Source organism: Typopeltis vanoorti, chromosome 7 (genome assembly GCF_054136105.1).
Source record: "Typopeltis vanoorti isolate ZY-2024b chromosome 7, IOZ_Tvanoo_1.0, whole genome shotgun sequence".
In the NCBI taxonomy this organism is placed as follows: Eukaryota; Metazoa; Arthropoda; class Arachnida; order Uropygi; family Thelyphonidae; genus Typopeltis; species Typopeltis vanoorti.
Window position 1 is genome coordinate 16869740 of NC_143555.1, and position 24864 is coordinate 16894603.

The 24864-nt window shown below is 36.1% G+C and overlaps 1 protein-coding gene across 7 annotated transcripts in view; it reads left to right on the forward strand.

The window, feature by feature from the left end:
* LOC150104513 (RNA-binding protein 25-like) overlaps window positions 1-24864 on the forward strand; it is a 496362-nt gene that overhangs the window by 433465 nt on the left and 38033 nt on the right. For all 7 annotated transcript variants that reach the window (XM_090395192.1, XM_090395194.1, XM_090395191.1 and 4 more), the window contains 2 exons: window positions 3653-3911; window positions 13566-13870. In XM_090395192.1, coding sequence (XP_090251318.1) covers window positions 3653-3911; window positions 13566-13870 — 564 coding nt within the window. The remainder of the gene's footprint in view (window positions 1-3652; window positions 3912-13565; window positions 13871-24864) is intronic.

Here is a 24864-nt window from a genome sequence, read left to right on the forward strand (position 1 = left end):
TATTATCATCAACAGATCAATATGGAGTCAAGAGACTCATTGTGGTAGTTCCCACTCTCACATGCACAGCTCATCATATCTTAACTTAAATGCATCCACTGTCCCTGCACTCACTACGCTCTCATGCAATGCATTCCAATCACCCACCACCCATGCAAAAAATTTATTCCTCACGCTTACCTTATACATCTTCCAGGGATGACCTCTTGTTGTCCCCCGTCTGCAGATATTCTATGAAAAATCTCATCCACGCTTATCTGCTAATTACCCCTTACCAACTTATATGTCTCAACCATGTCTCCCTTCTTCCTTTAATTCACTAGGCTCTGTAATATGCATTCTCTCAATTTCTCCTCATATTCCACTCCAGAGACCAGAAAACCAACTTAGTCATTTGTCTCTGGACTCTCTCCAATATCTCATCATCCTTTTGAAAGCCTGGCAACCAAATCAATGCACAGTAATCCATATATGGCCTGATCAAAGTCTTGTACAATGGAATCAAAACATCCTCACTTCTACATGTCAGTGTTCTCTGCATGATAATCTGCTGTGTCATCCTCACAATCATAGCAAAATGTCCACAAAATTTCAGGTCTTTATCCACCACAAATCCTTCATCTCTGAAATATTCCCACCAATCCTATACTCTGCATCCCATCTTTGCTACCCAAATTTTAAAACCTTACACTTTGCAACATTAAACTGAAGTCCCCCACACATTCACCCATTCAGACAGTCTATTAAGGTGCCCTTGCAAAGCTACATCATCTGCTCTACTTCTCATAACTCTCCGTAACTTTGCATCATCTGCAAACAACTATATATATTTGTACTTTCTGATGTCATTTACATACAAATTAAATGACAGTGGTCCCAAAACAGATTCCTGGGACATGCCACTAGTGACTTTCTTCTTCTAGGATATAACTCCTCATACACCATCTGTTGATACCTAGCCAATCTCTCGAACTCGAGAAACTACTATCCAGCCACATCTGTTCTAATTTAACTACTAGTTTGTCATGTGGTAATCTGTCGAAAGTCTTTGCACTATCTAAATATACTACTGTATGTGCATTCCCCTTTTCTGATGTATTTGTCACCTTGTTATAATCAGTAAGCAGATTGCTAAAACATGATCTTCCTTTAGCAAACATATGCTGTCCAGTAAAGAGAATTCTACTGCTGTCTGCCCAGTTCAAATCCTTGTCCTCTCTATCTTCTCAAACACCTTGACCACAACTTCAGACAAGCACATTGGCTTATAATTCGAAGCCTTGGTTGTATCACCTCCTTTATGAAGTGGAACAATTTTGCCATCTTCTCACTCCTTTGGGATCTGGGCTAATCTAAGATTCATGTGAAACATGTACCTTAAAGCTGTTGTTAACTCCCTGGAACATTCCCTCAAGACACACAGTGATATATCATCCCTGATGATATATCACTGTGTGTCTTGATATCATACTTGATGTCAACAAGTCCCATGGTCTTGTTGACATCAAGCTAACTAGATTCCTCGTATACCACCTGCTCACTCGCCATCAGTGCTACCCAATTCCCACTATTATGTTTCTCTGCTAAGTGTGAATTTGTCAAACCAAATTGTTTGTACACACCTCTCACAAAATTGTTTCCCAAAATGCTTTTGTTCTTTCACTCACCATACAGATTTTTGCTTTTGAATAACTAGCCAAAATTAATAATTTTTTTCCCCTTATCCATATGAAAGAGCATACATGTTAAATGAGAATGCATATTTTTGAAGTTTTTTCCAATATGCAAGTACTAAGTATTAGTGGAACTTGTTCAGCTGTGTAAAGATATTGCTGTCTAACTATATACCATACTGTATTTATATGTGAGTTTGTCACTTCATTTACTAAATTTCATGCATGAAAACAAAGCATTTTATAGGTATGTTCACAAATCGAATTATATTTGTTGTTAATGCATCAGATCTGAAGAACAATCAGCAATAATATACAGTCATAGCCCGACTTACGCGAATCCGGAGTTACGCGGTTTCTTATATGTACGTATTCCCATCCCGCTTCATGTCTCACCACTAGCCGCATTCACCAGTGTTGCACATGCTGTGAACAAGCACTGACGTGTTTCGTGCAGCCTCCATTCATACAAGATTTTTATAGTCTACAAACCTTGTGATCGTTTAATGTTATGTTCTTGATAAAAATTTTATCACATAAAAAATAATAATGTCATCCAAAAGAAGCAAGTCCTATTCTTCTGCTGCTAGCAAGAAAAGAAAAACATTGACTTTGGAAACAAAACTCAACATTATTAAGGATTTTAAAAGTAGAATGAAAATTTGTGAGCTAGCAAAGAAGTTCGATCTACAGGAATCCACAGTAAGAACAATCATAAAAGAAAGGTTTACAGATTTTGGAGGACATAGATTCTAATGAGGAACGAATTCTAGCCACAAAGCAAGGAATAAAAAAATCATTAGCTTGCTATGAAGAAATTTTGCGTGACAAGAAAAAGACACTATGCCGTAAGACGAATCTATTAGATTTTATGTAACCATCGACATCGAAATAACTTTATTTTTTTATGTATGAAAAACTACAATTATGATTATATTTCTTAAAAAAAATAGGTATTTTTGTAAACCTTTAGTCCCAATTGAATGTTTGTATATATAAATTACATGCAAAATTATATCCCGAGTTACGCGAATTCGACTTAGGCGGTTTTTGTTGGTCCCACCTACCGCTTATCTTCGGGGTTTTACTCTATATCCTTTGCTTTATTTAAAAGCACTATCAAGTAATTTTCACTATAATATAAAATACTTTTGTTTGAGACAAATGTGATCTAACATCTTCCACGGAAGCCACGGTTTTTCTTTTTTTGTTAGAGAATTCACTATATATTTATTGTTAGTAAGTGAGGTATTGCAGTACAGTTACAGTGCTAATATTTGTGTTATTCTTTCAAATGTTTTGTCATTGAATCAGACTTGCAACTTACATCACAGATAGGTGAACTCATAAGCCCTACAAACAAAATATGAGTCCCCTAACAAGAACCATATTATGATGTCCACTGTCCAAATTCTATTATGGACAAAATGATACTTTGGATTTATTTAAGAAACTAGCTCCCAGCCTTGTGGTAGTGTCTAAAATCATGTTACAACTTTGTTCATCATGTCAATCTGATCTGACTGCCCAGAAGCGAACAGCTTGGATCTTAGTATAGATAAAATAATTCCACTTGAAAAATGCTATTTCCATTCATTTAAAATCTAAGATTTTTCTATGTTATTTAGCATAGTCTTTTAGTTTCTCTATGTTGTTGAATAAATCAGTTTCTCAGTTACACCGTTCATGGAAGACAGGTCTACTTTTTTTGTTGACCTGTCTTCTATGAACTGTTAATGTAAAAGCTTGGAAATATACTAGAATGAAACATTTTGGTATTCCTTTAATTAATTTAATAAAATTATTAAATTATCTCTGCTTTGGTTAATATATTTGGACCTCATATTTTAGGCATTATTGAAACCTGATGATTTAAACCCTTTAGAATTTTCATAGTATTATTACTGTTTGTATTATTTTATGTTTGGAAAACATATGTTTCTGTTTAAGAATAAAGAGCACTTTAAATGTTATATTAGCTTCTTCAAGATGAACCAAAATGTTTGCCACAGAAGGTTAAGCAGGAACCTCAAGAGTCTGATCCAGAGACTGAACATGAATCCAAATTGAAACCCATCAGCAAACCAGTTTCACCCCCTCCTAAAGAACCAGAAGAAACCAAAGTTGTGAAACAATCTTTGGAAGAAGAGAGCACTGAAAATAGCTTTTCTGGCTTTTCTGACATAATCACTATTCAAGAAGAAGTTAAGCCAATGGGTTTTACTTCTCTTCGTTTGGGTATGTATTTGATTCAGAATATTTAGTAACCTGTCATATTTTGTGAAAAAAATTGAGACAGAAAAGAAAACTTACATAAAAATTAATTTTAATGATTTAAAATTTTCACTTTAGTATTGAAGGTATCTTCAGTAAATGGCAATGTAAAACAAATTTTGTATAACAGAAATATTTTAAAAAAAAAGTGACATCATAGCATAAGTAAGAGAATACATAATAAATTTTAATTAATTTAATAAAATTATTAAATTATCTCTGCTTTGGTTAATATATTGGGACCCATATTGTAGGCATTATTGAAATCTGGTAATCAGAACAAGGCATATTAACTGGTATCGAGTGCAAAGGGTACAGTTTTTTTTAGGAAGGATAGACAAAATAGGAGAGGAGGGGGCATGTTGCTAATGATAACAAATAGCTTGAATCCTCTTCTGGCCTGCTGCTTATAATTATAACTGACATCAACCTTATGCACACAATATTCCTTCCACATCATCTTTTTCTTACAAATCTTTTGCTTAATTAGATTACACATCCATTTCACTCTTACTCTATTTATCCTTCAAATAAAAATTTGAAATAAATCCATCCGACAACAGATACCATGATGCAGAACCCAGCATTCACCTCATGTGGTCATAACATCCTACTTTCCATTTCAGCATGTAACCTCTTCTGAATGGAACATTCATAAACTTTCATTTCCCAAGTGAGTGAACACATTGTCACAAACCGGAGGCAGAAATGCCCCCCCCCCCCCCGACACTACAACCAGAACTAACACTCTTTGACCACGAATTCCTTCTGTCACATACTGTTTAAGGAGGTTGTCTCGTAACAGCTCAATAAATTCAGTTTCATTCTTCTCGTGCAATTTCACAGCTCCCCAATTAATGCTTGGATAATTAATGTCCCCATTATGATTCCTCTTTTTACACCCATTGTATTTATTTGGAGAGATGCATTTCCAATTCACCAGGTCTGTAACAACACGTCAGTCCATATTTGATCTTGTTAGACTCCACCTCACACCAGAGGGCTTGAAATTCACTGCTACATAAAAAAAAAAAAAAAAAAAAAAAAAAAAAACTGTTAATAATATTGTAGTCATTGGTCTCAACTCTATGACTAATGGTGAAAGTGATCATGCATTACTCACTTGGAAAGTGGCTAACTTTATGAATGTTCCATTCAGAAAAGGTTACATGCTGAAATAGAAAGTAGGAAGTTATGACCACATGAGGAGGATGCTGGATTCTGCATCATAGGATCAGTTGTTGGATGGGAAGTATATCGACAGCACATGGGAAGTGTTTAAAAAATATTTAAATGATGCATGCAATATCAGTCTGTCCCTACAATTTGAAGGATAAATAGAGTAGGAATGAAATGGATGTGCAGTCTGATTAAGCAAGAGATTTGTAAGAAAAAGATGATGTGGAAGGAATATCATGTGCAGAAGGATGATGTCAGTTATAATTATAAGCAGCAGGCCAGAAGAGAATTCAAGCCATTTGTCATCATTAGCAACATGCCCCCCCCCCCTCCTCTCCTATCCTTCTTAAAAATACTATTCTGTCTATCCTTCTTAAAAATACTGAATCCTTTGCACTCGATACCAGTTGTAACATATATGTGCCAAGAGCTCAGCCAGATTTCTCAGGTTCAGGAACATAAGATATATGTTCTTCACAATAGACAGCTGCAGATCTATTCACCTGACTGTCTGAAGGTACAACAATCCACAAGAGCAAGGCATCTGGTAGGTGCCTGGAAGGTTCAGTGGAGGAAGCCCTCTTTAGGTGAAGAAAGGAAGGTTGAAATTGTCCTGATAGGCTGAAAGGACACCACAGTCTTGAGATGCCTTAGAACTTTAGCTTGCTGGGGAAAGGAAGGCAGGGTCATGTATTCTGAAATATCATGTAAACCAGAAGTCTAGCTTCTAATGTTGATGGTGCCTATCTTCAAATCTGACATTGTTCATCTATCTGATATTTCACTGCTCTCTTGACAACAGGAAACAATCAATTACTTGAGAAACCTCAGATTTGGTTGCTTTTAGAAATTTTTTTTGCACTTCATCTCAGTTGCATATCATATTTATTAAGTTAAAAGCTTCTGACAACTTATTAACATTCTATATGTTATGCATATAGAATGTTAAAAAACAGAATAGCAGCAACAACAATTCTAGTGTTCTGTTCATTATTTTATCATGTTTTTTAAGATGATCCAAAATCCGATCTTTAAAAAATACAGAAATAGTTTCTTTTGAGTGGTACCTTTTTATTCACATTAAGCAAAATGTAGGGCTGGAATTTAATTTACAACTAAGAAATTATTCCTGTACAGTTCTTAAATACCCACAATAATTTATAGATGATCACTTACAAAACCTTAAAAGTCATCATCAAATTCCTGCCATGTACCCTCAAGGTGTGTACAGGATATGACAGTACCACATGAAAAAATTACATCATTACTAACTTCCAATCTACAATTTTCCTCCAAATCAATCTGTTACTTGTCAAGACTCCAACATTATCAGATCTTATATTTCTATCGTCTAAGGCACTTTGTACCGTATCAATCCACCAATATCTTGGTCTTCCTCTGGGTCGTTTTCTTGCCAACCTGGCAGAGAACACTTGTTTTGCTAATCTTTCCTCGCCCATTCTGTTTAGGTGACCATACCACCTGAGATTAGCTCTGCTAACGCATTCCTGGATGCTGACAATGTCAAGTTCTTTCCTAATATCCTCGTTTTTAATATGATATTGCCATTGATGCCATCTGTTCACGCCTCTAATCTTTCTCAGGACTCTCATATCTGCGGTCTCTAGTCTTTGGTCAAGTGTTTTACTTCTGACCCAGCTATCAGATCCATAAGTTAAAACTGGTTTGAACACTGTCTTGTATACAGCTAATTTAGTGTTCTGACTAATTTCTCTCTTATTCCATATGAATTTATTCAATTGACTTCCCACCATACCAGCTTTGCTGATTCTGTTGTCTATTTCTATATTTAATTTACCATCTTCAGTAAAAATTGTGCCTAAGTAGCTGAAATGTTTTACTTGTTCCACAGGTTCTCCGTTCACAACACAGTTGACATTTTCAATGATTCTGCCAATTTTCATTGTCTTTGTCTTTTTATTGCTGACCTTCATACCATATCTATTACAACAGCTATTCAATTTAGTCAGAGAATCTTGCAGACTTGTAGCGGATTTATTTAGAAGTATAACATCATCTGCATAAAGCAAAGAGCTGACATTAACATCTCCAATTTTAATATCAGGTTTAATACTACTTTCCTTCATAATGTGATCCATATAGATAATGAATAACAGAAGGGATAATGTACATCCTTGTCTCACACCAGATTTAACATTAAACCATCTTCCTGTACTTCCTTCAATTCCAACTGCTGACTTACAACTCAAATAAAGACTAAGTATTGCTTGATATAATGCCCCATTGACACCATATAACTTCAGTGTATTGAATAGCTTCTCTCTTGGCACCTTGTCATATGTCTTTTCCAAATTGACAAAACTTAAATACAGATCTTTGTTATATTCCCATGCTTTCTCGACTATTTGTCGTAAAGTGAAGATCTGATCTTGACAGCCTCTATTTGGCCTGAATCCAGCTTGTTCTTCAACAAGCTTTTCTTCCACAATTCTTCTCAACCGTTTCTCAAGTATACTTGCATAGATCTTGCCAGGAACACTCAGTAGGGAAATACCTCTGTAATTCTCACATTCAGTTTTATTTCATTTTTATATATGGGTACTCATCAGGAATTTGTCCCTCTGTCCAGGCTTTCTGAACTATGCAGTGCAGCCACTGTAAGACTTTTATATCACCATACTTCAGCATTTCTGGTCGAATATCATCTACTCCTGCTGCCTTTCCACATTTCAAGCCTTTGATGGCTTTTTCTACTTCAAGTATGGATATGTATTTCCTGACTGCATGCCTGGTCAGTGTTTTTTATCACTGTGCTGTAATCACTGCTTGTTTCATTTAGCAGTTTTTCAAAGTAATTACTCGATACTTCAAGGATATCTTTTTTCTCCTGTTTTCATGTCACCTTTATCATCTCTAACTCCTTTTACAGCACTCTTTCCTCCATTTCTAAGCTTCTTCAACAACCTTCAGAATATTTTGCCACCTTCTTGATATTTATTTTCTATATTCTTGCCAAAGTCCTCACATGACTTTTGTTTAGCTAGTTTTACACACTCTTTAGCTTTCTTACATTTGTCTCTGTATTCTGTAAGAGTAAAAGCTGACTTATTTGCCAGGAACTTTTGATATGCTTTCTTCTTTTCCTTCACTGCCTCTTTAACTTCCTGTGTCCACCAGGGAGTTCTGATTTTTTTATCCTTGCACACAACCTCACCACATGCCTCTCTGGCTGAATCAATCAGGGCTTTCTTCAAGGCTTGCCACTGAATCTCCAAGGTTTGATTCCTGTTTGCAAACTCTTTCATTTTCTTTTCAATAATCTTTCTGTATTTTAGTCTACAGTTAAAATCTGAGAGCTGCTCAACTTTTATTCGCTTTAAAACTTTCTTACATCTTATTCTTTTCAATATGAAATTCAATTTTATCCTGCTCAAGACTAAATAGTGATCACTTCCAATTTCAAATCCTCTGTACACTCTGGTGTCCTGCACCAGGGAGAAAACATCACTATCAACAATAACATAGTCAATGAGACTTTTCTTATTCCTAGCCTCTTCTCTCCATGTGAATTTGTGCACATTTTTATGTTGGAACATGGTGTTAGTAATAACCAGTCCATGTCTTGAGCAGAAATCCAACAGATATTTGCCATTATTATTAGCTTTGCTCTTTTCTCCAAATTTTCCCAAAATATTTTTGTATGTCTCACAATGATTTCCTACTCTGCTATTTAGATCCACCAACAAGGACCAACTTTTCCTTTTACATTGTGTCAGTTGCTTTTTCTAGAGCATCAAAAAATTCCTCCACTTCTATCTTAGTAGAACCTTCTGTGGGACCATAGGCACAAATAAGTCTCATTGTCCAGTTCCCCATTCTCATATTTGCCCACATTATTCTACTTGAGACTGATTGCCATTCAAGAAGATTAGCCTCGTATTTTGTGTTGAATACTATGGCTACTCCTTCTTTTCCTTGATTGTCATTGCCTGAATATAACATTTTGTATTGATTGCTCAGAAAGATCTCACCAGTTTTCGTCTTTTCTGTTTCAAGTCACTCCTATAATGTCGATCTGGTACTTATCTAATTCCTCAGCTAGCTCCATTTCTTTACCATTCAGGCTTCTTACATTTGATAGTACCGATCTTTAACTCTGGTGATGTAGAGTTGGGGTTTGTTTTCAGATTTGTTCCAGTAGCTGACTTTTTGCTGTTCACCCTGGTTCCCTGGCGAAAACAACGGGGGCCTTGTTTAACCGGGCGACGCCCCAGCCGCCATGAAATTTTGTCATGTTGTACCATCATTTTTTATTTTGGTTTAACCAATAAGAATACAATTTGATCGGCTAAATCCCAAATTGCCAGCCCATTCTCGTTCGTTCAGTATCCAAGTAGATATCTAACAGGGTGCATCACGAGAAGGTGAGGATTGGACATTAGGTCAGAAGGCCTGGTAGGTTCTCCGCATTGCTTTAAAGGCTATGTGGAGGTCTCCTCTCAGTTATACAGCTTTGATCCTTAATCACCCCAACCTTAAAAGTTACAATTGTTAATAATCTCAAACAAGTACAAGATAGTTCAGTTGCACAGAACCTAACATGCAGATATCCCAGCAGTTATTTTTTGCATAACACCTAGCAGATGAACAATGGGGAATCACAGTTTTCCCTGCACAAAAGCTAGAATGGTTAATTTGAGGTCTGTCACCATTCTCTACTGTGTTAGTGCGAAACAGTTTGGTGGAAATATCGTGTTATGCAAAGTTTACTGCAGATCTCTACCACATTAGAGTAAAACCATGTTGTAGAAGTGCTGTTATATGAGTTTTGCCTGTATTTTATTTTATATGTAAACACAAGGTTTTAATTTTATTTAAAGTGGCATCATCAAGATGATGTATCTAGCAAATAGAATTGTAAAATTGAGCTGACTAAAGCAGTGTTTTTGAAACACACAACAATTTTCAGAGCTGAGAGCATCTTACACAAGTAATGTCATCATTATCGTCTCTTGTCTCATAGTCTGGGGGTTGGATATAACAACAGTATTAAATGGAAAGTTTACAACATTACTAACATCATATTGAAAATGTTCCTCCAAATGAATCTGCTATCTGTCAGGACAATATCGGAAATGACACCAGGTTTGATATTTCAGTCTTCTAATGCTCTACATATCAGTCCACTTAGATCTTGTTCTTTCTCTGGGATTGGGAGTGATCTTTTTCCTGTCATCCTGGCAAAAAGCACTTACTTAGCTGATTTTCTTCTCCCATTATGTTTTAAGTGACCATATCATCTTGGATTACCTTGCCTCACAATGTCAGGTTCCTTCCTAATATCCTCATTTTTAATATTATTATTATTATTCATGCCTCCATGGAGTCAAAAGGCTCATCGTGGGAGGTCCTTCCTAAGAACATAAAGTCTGTCAAGACTCATCGAATGGAGGTTCCCCCCCCTAAGAGACACACACAGTCTATCATACCACTCCTTAAACTCATTGACCGTTCTTGCTCTCACCACTCCATCAGGCAATGCATTCCACGGTTCATCCACCCTCCATGCCAAGAAACCACTCTTCACCCTCTTGCTCACCGTTTCCTTTCGTAACTTCCACGGATTGCCTCTTGTCATCACTCATTCCTGCTGTTCAACCAAGCGAAAGAACTCCCCAGTGTCAACCCTGTAACCACCTCTTAAAAGTTTCAATCATATCACCTCTCCTTCTTCTATCCACCAAACTCTGTAGTCCACATTCCCTCAGCCGATCCTCATAACTATCCTTGTACAGTCCTGAAACCATCTTTGTCATCCGTCTTTGTATCCTTTCCACAGTTAATTTATCCTCTTCAAATCCTGGGGACCAAATCTGAGAACAATGGTCTAAGTGTGGTCTGATCAGAGACTTATACAACAGAATGATAACCCTTTTATCTCTGCAGGTCAGTGTCATTCTCATAATTGCAGCAATCCTCTGTGTTACCTTCACCATCTTTGCAATATGTCCCCTAAATTTCAGGTTTCTATCAATCATCAACCCCAGATCTCTTGTCTCCCCTGCTTACTCCAGTATAACTCCTCCCATAGAGTATGCAACATCCCATTGATGTTTCCCAAACCTCAAGATCATACATTTTGCTGCATTAAACTGACACCCCCATTCATTTGCCCATCTATCTAGCTTATTCAAATCCTCTTGCAGGGCTACCATATCTGCACTATTACTAATAATCCTTCCTGGCTTCGCATCATCTGCAAACAACTGAATATCCCCTTGCAATCCACTATCAATGCCATTGATATAAAGGTTAAACAATATAGGTCCTAGTACGAGCCCTGTGGGACCCCACTTGTAACCCTATGCCTCCTTGAAACTGCTACACCATACACAACTCTCTGATACCTATCAGACAGCCAATCCTGAATCCAGTTGACCAATCTGACATCCAGACCCATGTGCTGCAACTTAAATATCAGCTTATCATGTGGCACCCTGTCAAATGTCTTCGTTAAGTCTAAGAAAATTGCAGTATATGCCTTTCCCTCATCTAATGCTCTTGTAACTTTATCATAAAAGGCTAGCATATTGCTAAAACAAGAGCGCCCTTTCATAAATCCATGTTGACTCTCACAGATAACATTACCCTCATCTGCCCAATGCTGTATACGGTCCCTCACTACTTTCTCCAAGATCTTAACAACTACTGATGACACACAGATTGGCCTATAATTAGACACTTCCAATCTGTTACCTTCCTTGTGCAATCGTACTATCTTACCTTCCTTCCATTCCCTGGGCACCTTTGCTGAAGCCAGACTTTCATTGAAAAGCCAGGTTAAAGGCACTAGGGAACTGTCAGTTCCCTAGCACATTCTCTCAAAACTCGTGGTGAAATACCATCCAGTCCCAAAGCTTTACTGACATCCAGAGTACTCAGTATCTGAAACACACTCTCTTCCTGTACCTCTAAACCTCGAACCTGCCCTATCCCTCTAGCATTAAAACTGACTCCTTTAGGATGAAATACTCCAATAAAGTGTTCATTGAACAATTTCACTATGTCCTCTGCATCAGTCACTCTATTCCCATTTTTATCCTACAATATCATTCTTCCACAGTCATTTCTTCTCCTTCTGGCCACATAGCTAAAAAATTCCCTATGATTTTGCTAATTGATGTTATTTATTCACTCTTCTAATTTTTTTGAGAATCCTGATATCTGTAGGCTCTAATCCAGCTCTCAGATCTCTCAGTTAAAATTGGTTTGAACACTGTCTTGTATACTACTCTTGTGTGTTTTATCTAATTTCTCTCTTATTCCATGTAAATTAATTCAATTAACTTCCTACCATACAATAGCAGCTTTGTTAATTCTGTTATCTATTCTACACCTCTTTTGCCATCTAAACTAAAAGTTGTACCTAAGTAGCCGAATTACTTTTTCTATAGGTTCTCCATTCAAAATGCAGGTGATGTGTTCTTCTATTTTCATAATCTTTGTCTTCATATTGCTGATTGCCATACTGATATTTCAGCTGCTATTCAATTTAGTTAGGGAATCCTGAATATTCTGCTAGATTTATTTTGGAGTATAACATTATGTGTAAAGCCCTTTTGAATATCTCTCGTTTTTATATTACCCATAATACTACTTTCTTTCATAATGTGATCTATAGAGAAGATGCACTACAGTGGAAATGATGTGCACCCTTTCTTCACACCTGATTTAGCATCAAACTAACTTCTTGTACCTCCTTCAATTCTAACTACTGGCTTATGGCTCAGATGTAGACTATGCATCTAACACATTTCTTGTAATGTGTTAGATGTATTAGTTTGATCATGTGGGGGGGGGTCATTTCACATGCTTTGATATTTCATATAACTTGTAGTTGGTTATTGGTGCAGTAAGATCATCATGTGTTGCATGATGATGGTTGTATGACTTCTAGATATCATGCAGAGTAAGACCAGCTCTTACTACAGCTGCCCTTTGAATGAGCAACTTACTTCATGATACTCCTTGAAGATATGAGACAGTAGCTTATTTTACAGATAAGACATTAAAACTGAGATTCATTTTATTAATTTTCTGCACATGCATGCTAAGCAAGTTTTGATTTTCTCTTTGAGTGCATTGCTAAACTGTTCTCTGTCCCAAATTTCATAACTTCTCCTGAGCTGTTCTGTGTTAGTCTCCAAGTTCCAGATGTGTTGAGTGTATTTGGCTGTAAAATTTGTGTGTGAGTGAAAATTTCATGTGCCAGCATGATCATTTAATGATTGATATTTTTGAAAATACTCTTAGATAGAAATTGAAAATAAAATAAAAACTTATACTGTATTTGAATTTTAACATAACATGTTCTTTAAGAACAGTAAGTAAGTATCATTAAATGTGAGAGATGTTTTTCAAGGTATTGATTTCTTCTTAAAAATTCACCTATTTTAGGAAACAGCCCAACTCAACAGTTAACAAGTCCGTCGACATCTCAAAATTCTGTAGCTCATACAGGTCAAAAAAGAAAACTGACAGTTGATGAGGTTTTTAGTACTAATGATGATGAGTCTGATCAAAAAAAGAAAAGAAAGTTAATTCTGCTTGATGATTCTCAAGAAGATCCTAAAACATCAACTACAACTTTACAAATGAACTCAGAAGAGAAGAGGAAGTATGTCAAAAATTTAATTGATCAAATTCCAACTGCTAAAAATGAACTTTTTGCATATAATTTGGAATGGAATTATGTCGACAAAGTAAGATGCTTTACATTATTTATTTATTTTGAGATAATATAGCCTTATGATTATACTGGATAAAAATTTCTTTCCTCGCACCTTGGATGACACATTTTTTAAATTAAAGAAAAAATGCTCCATCTATTAAGTGTTATTATTATTGTATGGACAACTTCAGGGAGTTCAAAGACTTATCTTTGGAGACTCAGGCCATCCACACAATATCTGTCGTATCTATCCTTCAGCTTTTTGATAGACACATTACTCACAACTAACTCTGGCCACTCATTCCACTCATTTTTTGCCATCCTCCAAGTAAAAAATCTAGTCCTCATCCTTGATAATCACATTCATAGTTTCCAGGGATAACCTTGTGTTCTGCTGCCTTCCAAATTTGTAATGCCTTTTCTGTTGCTTCTGATTTACAAGCTAGATGTTAAGGTGTTCTTCTTGTCTGTTACAATAAGATAAATTTCTAGTGCAGTACATTATATGATCTGAGTATAACTTTATATAGTAAAGTGATACTATACTATACTATAGTATAGATGATGTAATATCCATAATTTCAGGGATATTACATCATCTCAATTCTACATGGAAAACCCATACAACTAAAATATTTTCAAAAATGTTTAATTCTTTTCACAACTGTGTCTTTGATTATCCATATTTTTAATCATATGTCTTCCCCTTGCATATATATTTTTTTTTTGAAAATATTTTTGTTGTTGTATGGGTTTTCCAGTTAGAATATAGACGATGTTTTTATATTCCCATCTGTTTTCATGGTTTTTGTTTTATTGCTGATTTTCATTACAGTTTTTTGTTTACTATAGCACTCTTCTGCATAAAGTAAAGAGCAGATCTTAGCGTTGCCAATTTTGATATCAGGTTTTATACAACTATGCTTCATAACGTGATTTTACAACAGAACCGTTTTCCGATATAATCTTCACTTCTAATGACTGGCTCACATCATAAGTTTAGGCTATATATATATGTTGCTTGGAATAATACATCATTTACCATATAATTATAGTATTTTGAATAGTTTTTTGTCTTGAGACTTAATGATATGTTCCAGATCTATAGCACTTAGCGATTCCTGTTTTTTTTCCTTGATTTCTTAACTTGTTTTGTTCAAGTCCTATTATGCAACATACATTAGGCCTGTTTCCGGCTTGTTCTTCTTGAAATTTCTCCTCCAGAATTTTTCCCTCTGTTTCATAGCAGTAATTTTGGTCGTCTTTAAACCAATGGAGGACTCAACTATTTTGTGATGTGGTTTTGTTACAATTCCATTTTTATGATTTTTAAAAAAATTTTTCCCTCTCTCCTTCAATGCCACTATAAAAGGGTCCATTTTAATTCCAAAATTAAGGAGAGGAAAATGTATATAAATTGGTAAAGACACCTTGTTAGGCTTTCTTCTTTAAATCTATATCAGTCATTCTGTGGTTATGAGGGTTGTTTAAAAAGTTTGGTAAAAAATAAGTTAAACATATTTTTTTGGAAAAAATCACCTTTATTTCTCAATATAGTCTCCATCGAAGTCTGCACATTTAATCCAGTGAGTTCGCAATTTTATCATCCCATCTAAAAAGCAGGATTTGTCAAATTGTGCAAAATAGTCATTGACAGCCTTGATGACATCCTCGTTCGAAGAAATGTTTTCCCACCGAGTCAGATTTTTAAGTTTGGGAACAAGTGGTCACACTGGGCCAAGTCCGGAGAATACGGTGGATGTGGAATAAATTCGTACCTTAATTTGTGCAATTTTGCCATTGCGATGGCTGGTGTGTGGGATGGTGCATTGTCTTGATGAAAGAGCACTTTTCTTATGCTCTAATCTTGGCAGTTTTTCCTTCAGTTCTTCTTTTAAACGGTCCAGCAATGACCCTTTTCCAAATACTCTATCATGATAATTCCTTGGGAATCCCCAAAAACAGTGGCTATCACCTTCCCAGCTGACAAAACGGTCTTCGCTTTTTCTGGTGCTCTTTCACCAGGCATTATCCACTGTTTTGACTACTGCTTGGACTCAGTGGTGGATCCAAGTTTCATCCACAGTCACAAATTGACACAAAAAATCCTGCGAATTGCAATTAAACATCACCAATCACTGCATTGAAATGTCTTTTTGCATAGTTTTTCATCGACAGTCAACAATGGCAGCACCCATCGCACAGCTTTTTCATGTGCAATTTTTCATGCAGGATATTATACACCTTTCAGTTGAGATGCTTACAATCTCACACACTTTCACTCGGCGATCTTCCATAACGATACATTGGATTTTGTCAATCATTTCCTTTGTAGTGCCCTCAATTGGGCATCTGGAGCATGCTTCATCTTCGGTGGACTTATGACCACGTTTAAATTCATTTATCCAAAAATAAATAGTCTTTAATGCTGGTGCAGAGTCCCTATGAACTTCATTTAATTCGACTTTGATCTGTGCAGCCATACACTTCTTCAAATAAAAGTGTTTTATTACTGCACGAAACTCGTTTTTCTCCATTTTTATGAAAAATGCAAACATGGTCATTTTAAATGTTTGCCAAATGAGAACTACGCATCGCATTTGGCTAAAATTTTGCCATGGGTCATGAAAAGATGATACGTGCCGACACTGGTATGAATGAATGAATTGTGTCATCATCTATTAGAAATTTATCAAGCTTTTCAAACAACCCTCGTATATGCAGTGTAAAATACTTTTTTGCAAATTATTGCCAGTAGGTTAAGTATAAGTTGGTCCTTTTACCCCATAAGTTACCTGCCACTAGTATATTCTTTGTTGTGGTTATATATCAGTTGCTTTAAATATCATTTTTGTCTAGGTGTTTATCAGAACTTTCTAGTTCTGATAAACTGATTTATCAGACCCCCTCCCCCTCTCATAGACATTTTCAGCCTGAAATGAGCTAATTTCCTAATATACTAACAATAATTCTTTTCTCGGGGTGCTTAAGGTTCAGAGCTGTATAACTGAGAGAAGATCTCTACATAGCCTTTAAAGGAATGCGGAGACCCGACCAGGTCTTCTGACCTAATGTCCAATCCTCACCTTCTTGTAGTGCACCCTGTTGGGTATCTACCTGGATACTGAATGAACGAGGATGGGCTGGCAATTTGGGATTTAGCCGATCAAATTGTATTCTTATTAGTTAAACCAAAATAAAAAATGATGGTACAACATGACAAAATTTCATACCGGCTAGGGTGTCGACCGGATAAACAAGGCCGCCGTTGTTTTCGCCAGGGATCCAGGCCAAACAGCGAAAAGTCAGCTACTGGAACAAATCTGAAAGCACACCCCAACTCAACATCACCAGAGTTAAAGATCGGTACTATCAAATGTAAGAAGCCTGAATAGCAAAGAAATGGAGCTAGCTGAGGAATTAGATAAGTACCAGATCGACATTATAGGAGTGACTTGAAACAGAAAAGACGAAAACTGGTGAGATCTTTCTGAGCAATCAATACAAAATGTTATATTCAGGCAATGACAATCAAGGAAAAGAAGGAGTAGCCATAGTATTCAACACAAAATACGAGGCTAATCTTCTTGAATGGCAGTCAGTCTCAAGTAGAGTAATGTAGGCAAATATGAGAATGGGGAACTTGACAATGAGACTTATTTATGCCTATAGTCCCACAGAAGGTTCTACTAAGGTAGAAGTGGAGGAATATTTTGATGCTTTAGAAAAAGCAACTGACACAATGAAAAAGGAAAAGTTGGTCCTTGTTGGGGATCTAATTAGCAGAGTAGGAAATCATTGTGAGACATAGAAAAATATATTGGGAAAATTTGGAGAAAAGAGCAAAGCTAATACTAATGGCAAATATCTGTTGGATTTCTGCTCAGGACATGGAATAGTTATTACTAACACCATGTTCCAACATAAAAATGTTGGAACATGGTATTAGTAATAACCACAAATTCACATGGAGAGAAGAGGCTAGGAATAAGAAAAGTCTCATTGACTATGTTATTGTTGATAGTGATGTTTTCTCCCTGGTGCAGGACACCAGAGTGTACAGAGGATTTGAAATTGGAAGTGATCACTATTTAGTCTTGAGCAGGATAAAATTGAATTTCATATTGAAAAGAATAACATGTAAGAAAGTTCTAAAGCGAATAAAAGTTGAGCAGCTGTCAGATGTGAACTGTAGACTAAAATACACAAAGATTATTGAAGAAAAAATAAAAGAGTTTGATAACAGAAATCAAACCTTGGAGATTCAGTGGCAAGCCTTGAAGAAAGCCCTGATTGATTCAGCCAGAGAGACATGTGGTGAGGTTGTCTGCAAGGATAGAAAAATTAGAACTCCATGGTGGACACAGGAAGTTAAAAAGGCAGTGATGGAAAAGAAGAAAGCACATCAAAAGTGCGTGGCAAATAAGTCAGCTTGTGCTCTTAGAGAATACTGAAACAAATGCAAGAATGCTAAACACTGTGTAAAACTAGCTAAACAAAAGTCATGGGAAGACTTTAGCAAGAATATAGAAAATAAATATCAAGAAGGTGGCAAAATATTCTGGTGGTTGTTGAAGAAGCTTAGGAAAGAGTAATGTAAAAGGGATTAGAGATGACAAAGGTGACATGAAAACGATGGAAAAAGATATCCTTGACGTATGAAGCAATTACTTTGAAAAACTGCTAAATGAAACAAGCAGTGAAGACAGCACAGTGGTAAAAAAACACTGACTAGGCATGCAGTCAGGAATACATATATATACTTGAAGTAGAAAAAGCCATCAAAGGCTTGAAACGTGGACAGGCAGCAGGAGTAGATGATATTCGACCAGAAATTCTGAAGTATGGTGGTATAAGAGTCTTACAGTGGCTGCACTGCATAGTTCAGAAAGCCTGGACAGAGGGACGAATTCCCGATGATTGGAGTAGAGCTCTCGTAGTACCCATATATAAAAAGGGAAATAAAACCGAATGTGAGAATTACAGAGGTATTTCCCTGGTGAGTGTTCCTGGTAAGATATATGCAGGTATACTTGAGAAACGGTTGAGAAGAATTGTAGAAGAAAAGCTGGGTGAAGAACAAGCTGGATTCAGGCCAAATAGAGGCTGTCAGGATCTGATCTTCACTTTACGACAAATAGTCGAGAAAGCATGGGAATATAACAAAGATCTGTATTTAAGTTTTGTCGATTTGGAAAAGGCATATGACAAGGTGCCAAGAGAGAAGCTATTCAATACGCTACAGTTATATGGTGTCAATGGGGCATTATATCAAGCAATACTTAGTCTTTATTTGAGTTGTAAGTCAGCAGTTAGAATTGAAGGAAGTACAGGAAGATGGTTTAATATTAAATTTGGTGTGAGACAAGGATGTACATTATCCCTTCTGTTAATCATTATCTATATGGATCACATTATGAAGGAAAGTAGTATTAAACATGATATCAAAATTGGAGATGTTAATGTCAGCTCTTTGCTTTATGCAGATGATGTTATACTTCTAAATAAATCTGCTACAAGTCTGCAAGATTCTCTGACTAAATTGAATAACAGTTGCAATGGATATGGTATGAAGGTCAGCAATAAAAAGACAAAGACAATGAAAATAGGCCAAATCATTGAAAATGTCAAGTGTATTGTGAATGGAAAACCTGTGGTTCAAGTAAAACATTTCACCTACTTAGGCACGATTTTTACTGAAGATGGTAAATTAAATATAGAAATAGACAACAGAATCAGTAAAGCTTATATAGTGGGAAGTCAACTGAATAAATTCATATGGAATAAGAGAGAAATTAGTCGGAACACTAAATTAGCTGTATACAAAACAGTGTTCAAACCAGTTTTAACTTATGTATCTGAGAGCTGGGTCAGAAATAAAACACTTGACCAAAGAGTAGAGACTGCAGATACGAGAGTCCTGAGAAAGATTATAGACGTGAACAGATGGTATCAATGGCAATATCATATTAAAAATGTGGATATTAGGAAAGAACTTGACATTGTCAGCATCCAGGAATGCGTTAGCAGAGCTAATCTCAAGTGGTATGGTCACTTAAACAGAATGGGCGAAGAAAGATTAGCAAAACAAGTGTTCTCTGCCAGGTTGGCAGCAAAACGACCCAGAGGAAGACCGAAATATAGGTGGATTGATATGCAGTCTCTAGTTGTTGCCTTAGACGTTAGAAATATAAGCTCTGATAATGTTGGAGTCTTGACAGGTAACAGACTGATTTGGAGAATTGTAAATAGGAAGTTAGTAATGATGTAATTTTTTTCATGTAGTACTATCATATCATGTACACCCTTTGAGGGTATATGGAGAATTTGATGATGATGTTAATTCTTGTCTCCTCTCCAAAAATAGAATGAATTATGTGCCACTGATTTACTAGGTTTCCAGTAATAATGTATATGCTAAGTCTAGAATTAAGTGATACTTATACATTGTAACACCACTAACTAAGAACTGACATTTTTAAAACTTCTTTAAATTTTTGTTGGGTGATATCATCATAAAGGTTTTCATAATCAGGTATGAAAAAAATGATGGCAGGCAACAACTAAATGATAGAAATATAAGTTACTAAGGGTATTTTATACGTTTGATGCAGAAAAATAATTTTTTAAAACATGAAAAGTAGGAAGAGTGCACAGGATTATTCTGGAAGTTCTACAAGAAGAGTCTAGAGTGTCAACACCAGAGAGAGAGAGAGAGAGAAAAAATGAAAGTGTTGTGAGTTTAGCAAATTTAGGCATGTGTGACAATATTTGGGTTGTGTGAATAGTATACCATATAACTGTAGCATATTGAATAACTTCTCTCTTGGCACCTTATCATATGGCTCTTCCAGATCTACAAAACTCAAATAGAGACCTTTGTTATATTCCCATGATTTCTCCACTATTTGTCGTAAAGTGAAGATATGATCCTGACAGCTTCTATTTTCCCTGAATCCAGCTTGTTCTTCACGAAGCTTTTCTTCTACAATTCTTCTCAACCGTTTTTCAAGTATACTTGCATATATCTTACCAGGAACACTCAGCAGGGAAATACCTCTGTAATTCTCGCATTCTGTTTTATTTTCCTTTTTATATATGGGTACTATGAGAGATCTACTGCAGTCATCAGGAATTCGTCCCTCTGTCCAGGTTTTCTGAACTATGCAGTGCAGACACTACAAGACTTTTATACCACCATACTTCAGCATTTCTGGTCGAATATCATCTACTCCTGCTGCCTTTGCCCATTTTAAGCCTTTGATGGCTTTTTCTTCTTCAAGAATGGACATGTATTCCTGACTGTATGCCTGTTGAATGTTTTTTTATCACTGTGCTATCACTGCTTGTTTCATTTAGCAATTTCTCGAAGTAATTACTCCGTACTTCAAGGATATCTTTTTCTCTTTTCATGTCTTTTTTATAATCTCTACCTTCTTTTACAGTACTCTTTCCTCCATTTCTAAGCTTCTTCAGTAACCTCCAAAATATTTTGCCACCTTTTTGATATTTATTTTCTATATTCTTGTCAAAGTCCTCCCATGACTTTTGTTTAGCTAGTTTTACACACTCTTTAGCTTTCTTACATTTGTCTCTGTATTCTCCAAGAGCATAAGCTGACTTATTTGCCAGGAACTTTTGATATGCTTTCTTCTTTTACTTCACTGCCTCTTTAACTTCCTGTGTCCACCAGGGAGTTCTGATTTTTCTATGCTTGCAGACATCCTCACCACATGCGTCTCTGGCTGAATCAATCAAGGTTTTCTTCAAGGCTTGCCACTGAATCTCTAAAGTTTGATTCCTGTTTTCAAATTCTTTCATTTTTTCTTCAATAATCTTTGTGTATTTTAGTCTACAGTTCACATCTGAGAGCTGCTCAACTTTTATTCACTTTAAAACTTTCTTACATGTTATTCTTTTCAATATGAAATTCAGTTTTATCCTGCTCAAGACTAAATAGTGATCACTGCCAATTTCAAATCCTTTGTACACTCGGGTGTCCTGCACAAAGGAGAAAACATCACTATCAACAATAACATAGTCAATGAGACTTTTCTTATTACTTGCCTCTTCTCTCCATGTGAATTAGTGCACATTTTTATGTTGGAACATAGTGTTAGTAATAACCAGTCCATGTCCTGAGCAGAAATCCAACAAATATTTGCCATTATTATTACCTTTGCTCTTTTCTCCAAATTTTCCCAATATATTTTTGTATGTCTGACAATCATTTCCTGCTCTGCTAATTAGATCCCCAACAAGGACCAACTTTTCCTTTTTCATTGTGTCAGTTGCTTTTTCTAAAGCATTAAAAAATTCCTCTACCTTAGTAGAACCTTCTGTGGGATCATAGGCACAAATAAGTCTCATTGTCCAGTTCCCCATTCTGATATTTGCCCACATCACTCTACTTGAGTCTGCCTGCTATTCAAGAAGTTTAGCCTCGTATTTAGTGTTGAATACAATGGCTACTCCTTCTTTTCCTTGATTGTTATTGCCTGAATATAACATTTTGTATTTATTGCTCAGAAAGATCTCACCAGTTTTTGTCTTTTCTGTTTCAAGTCACTCCTATCATGTCGATCTGGTACTTATCTAATTCCTCAGCTCCATTTTTTTGCCATTCAGGCTTCTTATGTTGATAGTACCGATCTTTATCTATGGTGATGTTGAGTTGGGGTTGTTTTTCTGGATTTGTTCCAGTAGCTGACTTTTTGCTGTTCACTCTGGTTCCCTGGTGAAAACAATGGGGGGGGGGGGGGGGCTTGTTTAACCAGGCGCTGCCCCAGCCGGCATGAAATTTTGTCATTTTGTACGTCATTTTATAATTTGGTTTAAGCCGGTGATGGCGAACCTAAGACACGCGTATGAGCACTGGCACACTTGAGGGTTTTGGGGTGACACACCTTGGATGTTGAAAAGTATTGATATTCTGATGAAAAAACTAATTTCAGTAATTTCAGTTTATTAAATTAATTGTATAATATGAATTCATAGATTGTCTATCAATGTCCTATCAAATAAATAGCCTAATATGATATGTATATGTCACCATCTATGATTAAGTAGTTAAATTTATAATGCATGTGGCACATCAACAACGTCAATATTTAAAAAAAAAAAAATGTTTGATACACCTGGATAAAAAGATTCACCATCACTGGTTTAAGTCAATAAGAATTACAATTTGGTTGGTTAAATCCCAAATTGCCAGCCCATCCTCGTTCGTTCAGTTTCTAGGTAGATATCCAACAGGGTACACCACGAGAAGGTGAGGATTGGACATTAGGTCAGAAGCACTGGTCGGCTCTCCGCATTCTTTTAAAGGCGATGTGGAGGTCCCATCTCAGTTATACAGTTTTGACCCTTGATACCTCTATGCAGCCTGACTTATCACTAAAAACAGTCTGTGCTACACAATTTCCCGTAAACATGTCACATTTCACTATCTAACCAACAACATAGTATTTTACTTATTTTGCAGAAAGAAACTTGATTTTTCTAAATGAAATTGGTTAACTTGCCTTCACTTGAAAAGTTCCAAATAAAGTTTACTCTCATCATGATGGGAATTAAAATTAATTGAACTAGGTCTTTTCCATTCAGAAGATGCTTATTCCGTTAGTTTTTCAGCTTTGCTATGGTTACGCTATAAAAACAGCAATACCTTTTGCAAAATTGGATTAAACATGGTTTTTTACTAGCCTAGTTGGCAGAGTGATTAATCAATCTTTTCTCCAACCAACAGGTGTGAGTTCGAATCCCATGATATTATGGTTGTTTGTAATTGTTTTCAGGTGGAGATGAACTTTATCACATGGTATGCAACCACTGCCTGGCTTATGGGATGCCTGAAAAGGTTCCTTGTTTAGTCTATATCAAAGAATTTCTGGATTATTTTATTATTATTATTATTATTATTATTATTATGTGACACCTCCAGGGAGTCAGAAGACTCATTGAGGGCATCTACTCTACAACTCTCTCTACCACTCAATCAACTAACTGCAACTACACCAACACCATCTCTTCCACCATCACTACTGTTTCCACAGACAATCACTAACATCCATGCCCATGGCGGGATTTGAACCTGCAGCCTTTTGGCTAGAGCGGATACGCTAACTGCTAGGCCAACCAAGCTTATTTTTCTATGTAAAAAATAGATGAAAAAATCCTTAGCTCACCCATGATACTAATGTCAATATGTTTACAACCTTTCAGCAGTGAGAGTCACATTAACATAAAAGTTCCAATTTTCAGCTACTTTAGTCAAGATCAGTAACATTAGCAGACATTGATATTTATTTATTTCTCTTTTTCTTAGACGTCAGAAACATTAAACAGAAAACTGTGATATTTAATGTGCAAATAATCCAAAAAATTATTTTTTAAATAACAATAACAAAAAACAGATATTTTCTTGATTAGTAAATGTTGTTACATCCTGAATGAAGCACTTTATTAAAGAAACAATTCATTCAGGATTTAACAAGTCAGAAAAATCAGCTGAGAGAAAAAACTTGTACTCGAGCAGAAGAAATAAAGTACTAACTGTAAATAAAAATAGAATTACCTCCTTTTAGTAAAGAACCGTGTAAAGAACTTCGTGTAGAAATTAGTATTATATGAAATGCATCATGTATACAATGAATGAGTAAATTAGATGTAAACATTAGTCCAAAGGTCACGAGCAGGCCTGAGACATTGGCAATCTCGGAAAGCGATGCACATTTGTTTCCCGGAAGATGCTGCTATGATCTCGCGATATGCCGAAGTTGGAGAAAGTAGCAGGGCGGGTAAAGATCGCAGAAAGTAGTAAGAGGGTGCTAAAAAGGGGGGAAGTGAAGAGAGAATAAAAAGAGTTTGCACCCCTTTCTCACGGCTTTTTTTTTTTTCACCTATTTTGCTGGATGATGATTTGACTTCTCTCGTGGACCGGTAGTTCCTGATGGTGTTTCTTGGCGATTGTTCGATATCGGGAGGTGCGCCTTTCCCTTCGATGTCTGAATTTCTGCCAGTACT